The sequence below is a fragment of the Ischnura elegans genome, chromosome 8, assembly GCF_921293095.1.
Source record: "Ischnura elegans chromosome 8, ioIscEleg1.1, whole genome shotgun sequence".
NCBI classification, from domain to species: Eukaryota; Metazoa; Arthropoda; class Insecta; order Odonata; family Coenagrionidae; genus Ischnura; species Ischnura elegans.
The window spans coordinates 84,599,767-84,613,314 of NC_060253.1; the positions used below are offsets into that span (position 1 = coordinate 84,599,767).

The following is a 13,548-nucleotide window of genomic DNA, read 5'->3' on the forward strand; positions in this document are numbered from 1 at the left end:
GGCTCTGTTGGCATCTAATTGTAAGTTGCATAAGCTGCCGCTGCAGTGCTTGGCAGAGTTACCATCAAAGAGGCTCGGTAGTGCCACAAATTCATGCCCTTGTGGCCGTAAACATGCAAACATACTAAAGAAGTAATTGCATATTAGTAAATAAAAGAAGTAATTGAAGCAATTCATTTCATTATTTAGCAAGATTACTAATTTGAGGAAAAGAATATTTCAACAGTTATTCAAAAAAACGAGGCTTTATTTCAAAGCAACAATTTCAACAATATATAATCTCATCATTTGACTCTTTCTCGTAAAAATATCAATTGAAATACACAGGCATTCATTCATTCCATTCTATCGCTACAATAAACAATAAATGTTGAGTTGTGAACAGAAAAATCACGATGGGTTATGAGTCCACAGTCCATTGGTTCAAAAGCTACACTGACATCACCTTTTATGGGCTCCCCTCATCCACTTGGAAATACATAATTCTAAGGCAAGCACGAAATTTATTTCAAATAAGGATGGGTCATTTTAGATATTTTCTAGATTCCACCAGTTCCACGGCTCCGTAATGAAATTGGAAATTTCAACCAAAAAGGATACTGAGAGTAACGCAGTAATTTGTGCAAATCCCAATGCCAAAATATGTGCTAGAGCATTACTTACATTATTGCACTTATTAGATGATATTATAGACTCAACCACTACGGAAATAACTTGATGCTTAATTCAGGCAGTGTACACAATTACTGCATGACAAATTATTAACGGCCTCGCTTTCAGGAAATGCCAATTTTGGTGATCCCATAATGGCTAGCAGTTTTTGAGCGCGCTATTAAAGTCCAAACACCCAACAAAATTACACAAAAGATCATTAAAAAGAACACTATGATTACCAAAGATCATGAAAAAGGCAAAAAATATGAAGCAACTAAATATAATCATCAGAAGATGCGAAGGAGCTTAGATAAAAAACTTTGTAAATTTCATGTATGAATAACATGAAGCAATTTTATATAAACTATTGATTCAACAATGAAACTTCAAACTACTGATTGTATCAAGGAGCTTTTCATAGCTTCGTAAGTCACTGATGGCTTTTGAAAATAAAGCAATGCAATTGGAACACTTTATTAAGAACGCTTCACTTTACTTGCATTCTTATGGGTTGGAAGAGGCAGAAAATGGTGGAATTATTGTGTTATTACTAGTTACGGGTCAATTTGATTCCTCGATTCTTTGATTCAATTCCAAGAATCGGAATTGTTAATGATTTTATACCAAGGTGAAAAATAGATTACGATCCCAATATAAATTCAAACCACAAATTTATATATGACCCCGCTTCTAACAGTCATTTGAATTTTTGCACCATATAATCGTAAAAACAAAACATTCCAATCAGCGTAATGACAGTTCTTCCATGCCACAGTCCTGTAGTGATGTTAAAGATACATAAGTTCGGTTCTGATTTTTAGGAATCATATTTTAATTGTGATGTAATATATATATTGTGATTTGTGATATAATAAATGTGATGAGTGATGCTTTAATGAACTTATTTTTTCTGTCATTTTTAGGTATTTTATCATATCTAGTGCAACTCCTACCTATATGTTTTACTAAAAAAAATTGATTTTTGCTAAGAAACAGACAAAATATTTTTGTGGGTATTATCAGCATTTCTGTAGCCATAGTTTTTATATTTTACTCTAAATTATATTGTAATCCCTGAACATGGACTGTTTTGCCTTTTGCATTTACTTTTCTAGTTTTTCCATCTTTCTATGTTTATAGAGGTTTATACTACTTGAATAGGTCTGCTCTGAGGCACACAAATCGCTTGTTCGTGTTGCAGTATTTAAACCAATGTGATTATATTAATTGAATGCAATTAAATAGTGATGATATGAGTGATGCTTTAATTAACTGATTCTTTCACAGGTTAATAATTTTTTTTACGTGGTTGTTTTGTTGCCCAGAATTACATGATATTTTTTCTTGGAGCCTATACCATCAGAATCGACAGATTCGGTATTATTAGAATTGGAATCAAAATGTCAGAACCAGAATCGCTAAAGTTTTGGGATCGACCCATCACTGGTTACTACTTTTACAAATTTGTAAAATACTTTTTCATTTCCACAATATTAATTACATGAGCTTTCACAGATATTTTAATTGACTTACGTTTAATGTAATGGCTAGCCTGATGGAACTGGGACCAATAACTGTGACTAAGAACCAGTCATCAGAACTGCAAACGAGAACTAGGACCAATAATCAAACTGGAATCAGAACAGACAAAAATTAAGAATGGACCCATCCTTGATTTCGAAGTTTAAAAATGTCAACTGCGGCCGTTCGAATTGTTAGGGGTGAGCACTGCCTTCAACAATAACTTGAGTTCGGCTAATTCACGAGCATTTTGCTCGACGACTCCTTCCAAGTATACTTCCCTGCTGTTAGCACCACTCTCCACGGAACACTGAGGTGACGTTGGCTGACTTTGAAAGTTTCCCTTCACCACACCCTTGCCGTGAATCACCACGGTCCCACCACGTTCTTCACCTCTGATCCCGAGCATGGGAGGGCCACTTTTGACCTCCGACATTTTTTCGCGACCAGGTGCTCCTAAGATCTGTCCATTCAGTATCCTTTGCATGCTCAGCTGCTCCATTTCGTAGCATAACTTACTCTGCTGCTTCAACAAGAATGTCATCTGTGAAAAGAATATCAAGCTTTAAAATCATTTGTCAGACATTCCGAAAGATGAAACATCATAATAAACTCACAAAATACTGAAAAGTAAAATCATTTCCTCAGGATTTATAAACTTTCATACATATTCACCAGTAAAAAAGTGAAACAACAACAAATTGTAATAAACAGAAATTTTCACAGCACAGGGATGAGAAACAGAACCAATATATGTATCGGCACCTTGAGAATTTTAAGGGGAAAACCAAAAGCTAATATAATAAGCTAATATATACCTTGAGCATCTAAGTATTACAGAGGACTCTCAATATTATGAAGTTCACAGGACCAAAAAACCGGAGGTTCGTAATAACGAACTTCGCATGAATGTTTTTTTTTGTAATCATCAAAAGAAAAAAAACATACATACATCTCCCCTATTTATAATCTTCAGAGTCAAGTGTGTAATATACGCGACTAAATCATGCACAAGTACTCGATATACGAAAAAGATGCTTTGTGAGACCTTGCTCGTTAGTTGATAAACATGTACAAGGCATTGAGGAGAGTGATAATCATGTAGAATGCAACACTGCAATACAATCTTGCGTTAACTCACAATTTTGACGAACTGATCTAACTTGAAACGTTGCAGGAGTCGAAAAAAATCGCTGTCCGTGGGAAGAAAGAATGGGCAAAACGCTGAACAGTTCCTGACTTCACACTGGATTAAATGATACCTTGTTCAGATTATGCTCAAAGTGCGAGTTCCTCTCCGCCACGTAGTGTCGCATTGGCAAACTCTGAAGGCACCAAATTTGAAATTTCGGGCGCACTTGAATTTTTCGAATGTTCGTATGTCTGAAAGTTCATAAATCCAAAGTGCATGGGAAGAGGACTTACTGTACATCCAATTTACGAGCCTTAATGAGTGGGTCACCAAAATTCCACAGGAATGAATAATATTATATAATGTTGAGTGCATATTGAAGTACAGTGGAACTTGGTTAGTACGTTCCTCTTTAGTACGTTTTCCTCCTTAGTACGGCGATTTCTCTCGGTCCCGGTACCATCCGAACAAAATACAGGTAAAATTATTTGGTTAGTACGTTTGAAAAAATTGCGCTTTCCTGGTTAGTACGCTCAATTGCTTGCCGTGACGCAACCCGCAATTCGTTCTCTAGTATCTTCTTAAGGGTCGTAAACCTCCGAATTCTATGATTTAATTTATTATTATTAGCCATTAACACATCTCTTTCTTTGACCGTGATTTATCCAAATGCATTTCTCAATTCTTGTGACGTGGTGAATAATAAAATGCGGTAATTTTTCGGGAATGTCTCTATGAAAAACCACAGCCAATGAGAAGCCCCAATTTTCCCCACCCCTAGCTCCTCACCATCTGTTGCCTTTGGAGTGCCCGCTGCTGTGCACAAATTTCGCGAGTGCTCAATTGTTGCTATTGCACGAGCTATCATGATGAAGAAATGAGTCTTATCCAATTCCCACTTTATCTAAAGCAGTACTGCACGTACTCCGTAAACTCGACGTCGAGTACGTGCGTATTTTCTTGACTACCGTTGTGGGAGCAGACGATGCTCTGGATCTCCACGCGAAGCTTAGCTTAAAAATACTTGATCTCGGAACAAAAGCAGACGACATTAGACAAATTTTGAAAGTAGATTTCAACTGTATAATATAAAATCTTCTTGTAATTACGTCGTAATCTAATAATCCTGCGTGTTATCAATCGATATATTGATCGATACAACAATCGATATGGTATCACTCCAGAAGCGAATGTGTACGGCTGTTGCCGTAATTTTAAGGTCATATATTTTGTCCAATTTTTATGATGTTTAAGAACAACCAGTTGACATACTCAGGGTTGTTGTTATATTCTCTGAGAACGCTGTGAGAAAGAAGAAATGACTTAGCATCACTTGTCCTCTTTTTATAAATATATATAGGATAAATCACGGGGGATAGACGCCGTTTTCAAGGTATTGTCTTCAGGAAATCTATGAAACATTGTGATTTTTATTCACATGGTATTGTTTTTCAATGTAGCGCTCATTTTCTTGATTTTAAATGTGAAAAGGGTTCAGGAAGGCGATCTCGAAGGCGTTTCCTATGAGAACTGCCGATAGTAATTGTAATTATGACGACTTTTCCACAGATTGCCATTACCCCGACTGCTATTATTTACTTTCCTCGTTAGTACGTTTTCCTGGTTAATATGTTCATTTTTTGTGGTCCCTTCAGAAACGTACTAAACAAGTTCCACTGTATCTCCTACTTAAGAGAGAACCAAAATTGATGCTCTTGGACACAGTACAAGAAGATAACTTAAACGTAGATCAATGATGATATCGTAGCAAAGGGTACATCCACCTAAATGCTGTAGCAATTTCATGGAACTTCGTAATAAAGTTCATTTTTTAACAGCCGGGACCAGGACTGACGTTCGTAATTTTGTAATAACGTTTCTTTTACTGTAGATTGGATAGGCCTTTTCGTCGGGACCAACTAATTGCTTCGTAATAATGAGAACTTCGTAATAACGTTGTTCGTATTAACGAGAGTCTACTTTAACACTTGAAGGCAACTATAATGTTATTACGAAGTTACAACATTCATCTTCCGCAATAAGTTGCAATAAATTTCAAATAAGTTGCAATTTTCAATTTTTCTATGATCCATAACCTATAAAAAATATTGATATTTGTGAATGTTAATAACTACTATTAATACCATGTTGCCAAACGGGGCCGCACTGGGCCAGTAACAGTTACCAGGAAGCAAAATTTCGTGCGCAAGATGTGGCAACACAGCATATTTTTTTAGTGCCCATATATAATCAATAATACATAAAAATCATGTATTTTCGGATCATAGAAAAATTTCAAAAAAATTAAAAAGTGTTTATACCAATTTTATTTTTTCTTTTGGAGTAAACTGTAAGACTAGATAGTTTTTAAACATTTTTGTTATTTTACAACAAAATGAGCGTTCCAAAAATACACAAAAGCCATTTTATTCATCTACATCAATGTTTGCCACTTACTGTGGAAGATGAATGCTGTAGACGAAGTAATGTTCCCTAGGTTGAGCTACAAAGTTCATGAAGTTGACAAAACAGCTAATTTTATGGTGCGCGGAGTCATTTATTGCACTCGTGTGTCTTGATTTTTGAATTTTTCATAAAACAAAAATAAATTAGAATTGAAATTAAAATTTCCTTTAAAATGAAGTCTAATTCATTATTATGGCATGCACTGAAGTCCAGATATAAATTTCCAAAGTACAGCAGCACATCATTTTGATGCCGAAAGTAGGTCTGGTCCTTCTAGTGATAGAAAAGGTAAGAAAAGTCACAGCATAAATCAAACTTCTACAGGAAGGGTTTGGGGCCTGCTCAATGCAGTCCCCTTAGATTGTATAATGACCTGACTCATGATGGAGGACACCTTGACGGCATCCCCTTCCAACTCTCCCATTTGCGAGTGACGAGGGCTGTGTCGATGCTTCCCCCACGTCCCAATGAACTGCATCACCCGATCCATCCCTTCTGAGACGCAGCACCTCATCTCGCGCACAAACGCCAGCTCCTGGTGCGTCTGCTGCAGCGTATCCTCTCCCACTCCTTCCCTCGACGCTCCACCCATGCTCGTCAGGCCAGACTCCTGCCAGTTGCCACCGCCAATGGCAACCTCGCGACCAACACTGTCATCGCCACTGTCTGCTTCGCCCCCTAAGGTCCTCCTCAGTGCTCTCAATGCCAGTTCCACGGAATCTGAAGTTTGGAGTTGTTGTCCCTATTTAGAGAAATGGAATTGAAATGAAATAGAGGTCACAGATTGTGTGCTAGGGTTTCATAAAATTAGGGACAAACTGGTGTTTTGACTGTGTATGTGTATAACCATGTTCAAAATCCCTCTTTATAACCTCTTTAAAATTTTACCCCTCTTTAAAAGTTTTACTTGACCCTTTACCTGCCAGCTGGCCTATTTATCTGCAAGAGGGGTATGTGTGAAGAACACTACCGAATTCATCTCATTAAGCTGAGTGATAAATCAAAAACGGCTACAAACAAACAGAGAGCATTGGACAGAGTTTCATGTGCATATATATGTGCATGTATAAGGTTGGGAGTTGCTAGAGATTACATGCTAGGTTTAGACTGCTAGAGCAAAAAAGAACAAATATGTATCTTTCAGAATGACTACAAGAGCAATATAGAACTGCAATATATTTCCAGTTCCACCGGAAACAACGTGAGGGGGAACCCATAAATAACTGGATATAATTTAAGAAAAAAATTCAAAATTTAATTTTTTGTCTTACAAATGCTAGTCACCTTTAAAGAACTCCCCATTTACGGTGATAGGTTTAAATTTTCCTTTTCATCACCATTTTCATACGGTTGAACAAATAGAACCCAAAAGGTGCGAGATCTGGTGAGTAGGGTGGGTGAGGAAGCAGTATCATGCAATTTTTTACTAAAAACTCAAGTCCCGGTAATCAGCCACACGTGTCGCTTTTGATCAGGAGGCAAAAAGCAATTCGTCTCAATTGCTAATCTTCAGCTAAAATTCACAGTAATGAACTTCACAAATGACCAGATTGTTCAGCGAGTCTGTCAATAGTACGCTTCTTATCCACAACTTCCTATCCACGCTTTTTATCCACTACGCTTCTTATACACATCGTACACAAGGGTAAGAGTTTTTCTTCCACATTTTCATCAGTTCTGGACCTGGAAGGGCAGTCCAGGCGTTGAATTTCTTCAATCGACATGTTGCCATGTTTGAATTGCTATTACCACTCGTGAATTTGAGTTATTTTTAAAGCGTATTCTTTATAAGCTGTAATGAACATAATAACCGTATCTAGCTCAATTTTACTGAACAGAGATCAAAATTTCAACTCTGCACGACATTCTCAAATATCAGCCATTTCGAAAATCGAAGAGGTCAAAAAAGTCTTTGAATGTAAACTTTAACAGTGGCTCGCTGCAACCATCTATATCCACACCATTTCACATACTGACACAGAAATGATAAAATAACACCCATGTAGCGGTAGAAGCCCAAAATATAAGTGCAACGCATACAGCAATACGTCCGGTTATTTTTGGGTCCCCATCGTACATGTATAACTGTGTTAAAAGTCCCTCTTTATAACCCAGAGTTAAAAGATTTACTTAGCCCTTTAAGTGCCAGCTGGCCTATTGCATGAGGGGTATGTGTGAAAAATACCATCCAATAGGGTAGTTTCCTTCATTAATGAAAACGAAAGGTATTGATTGCAATTCGTTACCCATCATTAGTGCATTCATAATACACAAATTATTTTGCTTTAGAAATCCCAATTTAGTTGAATGGCAATGATCAATTTTAACCGCATTTGAAAAAGCCCAGATTGGCGCCCATGAGATGCCACTCCACGTGACGTCACAGGGACCTAGTTTCTATACGAGTAGATAGGAGTTTTACATCATCTGAGATTACCAATGCATGCATGAGGCACAGACTACAGGGAAACATCTCTTAATAATCACCTACTAAGACTGCTTATGGTCGGATAGTTTCCTTCGTTTGATAGGGTATTAATAATCCTTATTTAAGCCAAGCGCTGCCTGCTAGCAGGGTACTCTGTTACCTGCTAGCAGCCTGCATTGTATCAGCACTCAAAACCTCGCCCCAAGATCACCTCACACGGCGACAGCGGGAACCAGAATGACGTCACACGAGCTTTTCCCAGCATTCATACTTAGCCGCCGCTTTTTCACGTGCTTGAAAATTTGCACTTTTCATTTAATCGTGAAAAATAGATATTGTCATTTAAAAATCTAAAAGCGTGAAATGTGTACTCCAGGAGTAATAACCTTTCAATTTATGCAATGAACAAATAATAGGAAACCACCCTATTCACTCATCTCATTACGCTGAGTGACCCATCAAAAACACACCTAAAAGCGAACAGAGAGCAATACACAGATTTTCATGTAGTACATGTGTACGTATAAGGTTTGGAGTTGCTAGAGATTATGTGAAAAGTTTAGACTGATTGAGTAAAAAATAAATAAATATGTATGTATCTTTCAGAATGACTACAAGAGCAATATTAAACGGCAGTATGTATATTTCTAGTTCCATCAGAAGCAATATAATTAGAGTTATTTACCCTAATGATTAAGTAAAAGAATTCATTTTTCCCCCAAATAATATGGGATTTCAATCAATGATAGGTTGAACCCGGGCAATCAAACCTCTCTCAATGATGCCTAACATTTTTTGTTTTCTTATACCGGTGAATGAAATCAAATGGATCGACCGAGTTAGTAACGAGGAAGTCCTGAGAAGGGTAGGAGAGAAGAGAAGCCTCATGAAAACCTTAATAAGAAGACGGAACAACCTTATAGGCCACATCTTGAGACATGATGGCCTGATGAAGACAATCGTTGAAGGACAAGTGGAAGGCAAGAATGGAAAAGGAAGACCTCAAACAAAATATATGGAACAAGTAAAGAGAGATGTGAAAGAGAAGAAATACGTAGGAGTGAAAAGATTAGCTGATAGGAGAACTGAGTGGAGAGCTGCGTCAAACCAATCCTAGGATTGTTGACCAGTGATGATGATACCGGTTAATGTTGTGGTGCTAATGTTTCAACTTCACCCATTGATTCAGCTCGTGGAGTTATAGATGTAGATGTATTTACATGGAAGAAGAGTCATAAGTGAGCAAATATGAATTATAATCAAACTGTACCAATAGGGAAAAAAGTCACTCAAATTGGCTTTTATCAGGAGTTCATAACTCAGGATTACTTAAACATTTCTTCCCCATCTCTACAAAGTTATAATCATATAATGGAAACACAATAAATTCCTCTGCATGAGCACATAACAAGTGCCTGCCCCAGTAACATTATTTAACTGCTTTTCATGCCATTAAATAATATTATGCATTCATAAAAATTACAGAAGTGAACTGTGAAGGCCTTGCAGTGAATTAGGATAAGAAGAAAATGAGATTAGCAGGTTTAAAATAGCATATCATATTAAAAAGGAATGACAAACACATCATGCCGAAGAATTTTACCCACCACAGCAAGCTGTTACAGAACACACTAATAACAGAAACATTTAAAGGTAAAAAAAAAGAAATTAAAAAGATACAGTTAATGCTTAGACCAAATGCCAGTCATATCATATTAAAAAGAGTCTGAATAGGCATTCTCTGGTGATTATCAAGACAAATTAGAAAAAAATAAGGTTCAATTCAACACCTACATTCCAATATTACAACAATTAGTCATATTTAAAGTGAATCATATGTAGTTTACTCATTTTTTGGAAGGACCCTTCAAAATAAATTATGCCTATTTACTGCACTGAATATGTAAGACATCACCAAATCAGTGGCATAGCAAGGAATTTCGTTCAGAGGGACCACAGGAAAATTAAAAAAAAAATAGGGAACTAATCGTAACTAGAAGTCGAAAAAAATCATTTTTAGAGGATATCTTTTGTAAATTCATGATTTTTTCGAGTTTTTTTTTCTTTTGTGATGAAGCAAATTAATAGTGTTTCATGCATTTTTTGGGGGAGTTCGGACCCCCCCCCCCCCCTTTCCTACACCACTGTTACAGATACATACTTGTATCTTAATATATGGGTGCAAAATTAGTTAAGGATCCACAAAAAAAGATGCATTTGAATGTGTAACAGCTATATATTCCTCCATTCCTTACCTCTTTGGATCTCCAAAGTGTTAAGTCACCGTCAAAGGTAAGATGTTAAGTCCCTCACCTGGAAACAGAGGTGATGGCAGATTGAGGCCGCAAAAGCTGTCAGACAAACACAACAAACACCAGGCCATCCAAAACTTAGCAGACGACGGACAGGATATCAAGCATGCACAAAGCAAGGCTCTTCATTATACACAGCAGCAGTTATATATAAGGCTTAAGCATACTGGTTAAAAACGTCTTTGAAGTATTACTCAGGAGGAAACTTCTCCCAGTATCCTATAAAAATATATCCTATAAAATCAATAAGTTAAGAAATTTAGTCATAGGGTTTAAGATTATCCACAAAATACAAAAGGAAGAATGAAAATATAATGAAGATTGATGGTATGAATGGAAAAGAATAAGGAAAAGGTACAAATAAAGATACACTGTGAAAAAATAGGCAGTTAAGGATAACCAGGACCTTTTTGACCTTTAGTCACTATGAAATTTCATTTGTTTACAAATAAAAGTTGATTCCCACTTTAACGGCAAACATTTTGTTCCTTCCTCATATCATATCATTTTTGAGGGTTTGCAATATTTGCCACATGAAAATGATAAAGATGATAATCAAATCACGAGTGAAGATTCAAGATTAATATCTTGTATGATGTTGGGCACGATATGGTGGAAGGTCTTAATATTAGTAAAATTAGACATTACAATACTTCCACTGAGTTTTATTATGATGCTACGTGTTTCATCGTTACAAACACTTAATAATGTTGTTTGTAACGACGAAACGCATTATGATGTGTTTGTAATGACGAAACGTGTAGTGTCATAATAAAACTCAGTGGAAATATTGCAACGTCTAATTTTACTAATATGAAGATTCAAAATTAAATTTATTTGCAGGTGCTCAGGAAAGTTATGACTTGAAATACATATACGTATGCATTAAGATGAGTCATTGAATTACTCCTTATTACTTATTGTGTCATGTACTACTAGGTACAGTGGCATAGCATCAAAGTAGTTGCTCATTCATTTTAGCCACAAGTGAAAGGATGGTCCTACAAGAGGTTTATTTAAACAATTTTGGATATTAAAAAGTACTATTTACAAGAGGCTCGAATGATAGGTGACTAACATGATAAATGACAGAAAGAATTAGAAGTGTATAATTTAAAAATTCAGATGAGAACAAAAGAAGAAGGATACCTCACTTTTTACTTACCAATTTAAAAAACCAGATGGTAAAAAAGAACTTGATAAAATTTGGTAAAAAAAACAATTTTTCAGGAATTGCATATATAAGTAACATAATAAAAAGGGATGGGTTGGATTGGTTCTTTGGATCAAAAACCCCACATAAAACCGTCATCACCTCTAGAAGGAAAATGAAATTAATTAATTAAGAACCACAACTGAGAACCAGAACCGAGAATTGATGCCAGGTACTGAACTAAAATTGGATCCAATCCAGCCTTAACATAGACCTTTTAAATATTTAACTACTTTTATTAATTGCAGGCAAATTAGAAAGTTGCCTCTTAAACAAATTCGTCATTTTCCAGCCTTACTTTACAAATCATTACATTTAAGGGGTTTTTTCTAACATGACCAGTTGTACAATGAAAAACAAAGTCGCCTTGCAAGGCTGTGTAAAATGCACATGACCACAGACAAAATGAAAGGCTACAGCGACGAAAGGAGAAAAAAATCCATGGAAAGCCCACAGCATCATAACAAAATATTATCTCATTTCCTGAGTCCAGTCTATCAAATTGACCCACGTAAATTATGAGGCACTATCTGAAAAGGTATCCAACTAGCATAATTGATAACATATACATGGAATAGACTTGGATTCCATGGGTTAACTATTAAGAGATATCATTAAGAGATATGCTAGAAGAGTAGATCTTAAGAGTAATTACATGCATGTTAATATCCACAATTTCTTACATTAAGATTAGGACAAAAAAGTCAGGTTTTCACAAATTTTAAGGCATGAAATAATTACGCAAGTTCATAAAGTAATGAATTCAGTCTAGCAATCTAGGGGATACTTCCTCCAGCATCAGAGGTCTAAGACCGAGGCACAATTATTTCCACAAATTTACAGTAAAATCCACACTAACTATACATTGAACTATTTCAGAGAAATTACTAGAGAATATTCCACACTGATACCTACTATATCAAGCAAATATGTATACCTATATCACAACTTCATGCATGCACTCCATAGTTCTCCTTTGGATACAAAAAGAGCTAAGTTCATCGCAAAAAACAACATCAATGTTTTGGTATGATTCTTTTCACTCCACCCTAGGTGGGTATAGATGGCTTAGCTAAATCCCAAATAAAACCAATGATTCCATTCTGAATGAAAATTCCAGCTAGAAAGTGTTTCGACACAACCTGATACATAGCAGTAACCCGCAAGAGTAGATGGATCAGCTCATGCTATTCACCCTAGAACCAAATATTCAGGTATACTAATTATTCTAATGACTAGCATGAGTTTTTATCATGGAAAATAACACCGTTCACATATTTTGCCATAAAGACGTGTTTTTTAGCAGTATTGTTAGTCAACTACAAGTAAGAACGCTGCCAGCTCTAACAAGACTGCCACCGCTCTATACCATTGAAGGCCAGATTGTGATACAAAATCAACTCATCTTAATTTTGTTTTCCACAACTAATTTCTTGAAGTAAAATTCTAAGTAATCTATCTCCAACTACTAAACTATAAATGCACTATAAATCCACAGCATAGGTACCAGAATGATCTCTCAGGCTAAATAAATATATGCAGACGCACAGGTAAACAGGGTTGAGATTCTAACAGGATATAATGAGGATATACTCAGGTATGAAAGTCTGAAACTTCCACAGAGCACTTCAGGAGGAATGGGAAGGAAAAAATGAAAGATGCACTGCTGCTATATGAGCCTGACAATGCCTCCTGAGTAGGAACAGAGAAGGACAGAAGAATCTTGCGTCGTTCATCCTTAGATGCTCAAGGTGCCAACCAACATATTTCGCTCAAGTTGCTGATATATTGGCCCTGTGATTAATCCCATGTAAAAATGTTG

At 36.2% G+C, this 13,548-nt stretch overlaps 1 protein-coding gene across 1 annotated transcript in view; it reads right to left on the reverse strand.

The window, feature by feature from the left end:
* Window positions 1–226: 226 nt before the first annotated feature.
* LOC124164103 overlaps window positions 227–13,548 on the reverse strand; it is a 408,402-nt gene continuing 395,080 nt past the window's right edge. Inside the window, exons 11-12 of the mRNA XM_046541275.1 lie at window positions 6,147–6,515; window positions 227–2,719 (exon numbers count right to left, since the gene is read on the reverse strand). Coding sequence (XP_046397231.1) covers window positions 2,348–2,719; window positions 6,147–6,515 — 741 coding nt within the window. The 3' untranslated portion in view covers window positions 227–2,347. The remainder of the gene's footprint in view (window positions 2,720–6,146; window positions 6,516–13,548) is intronic.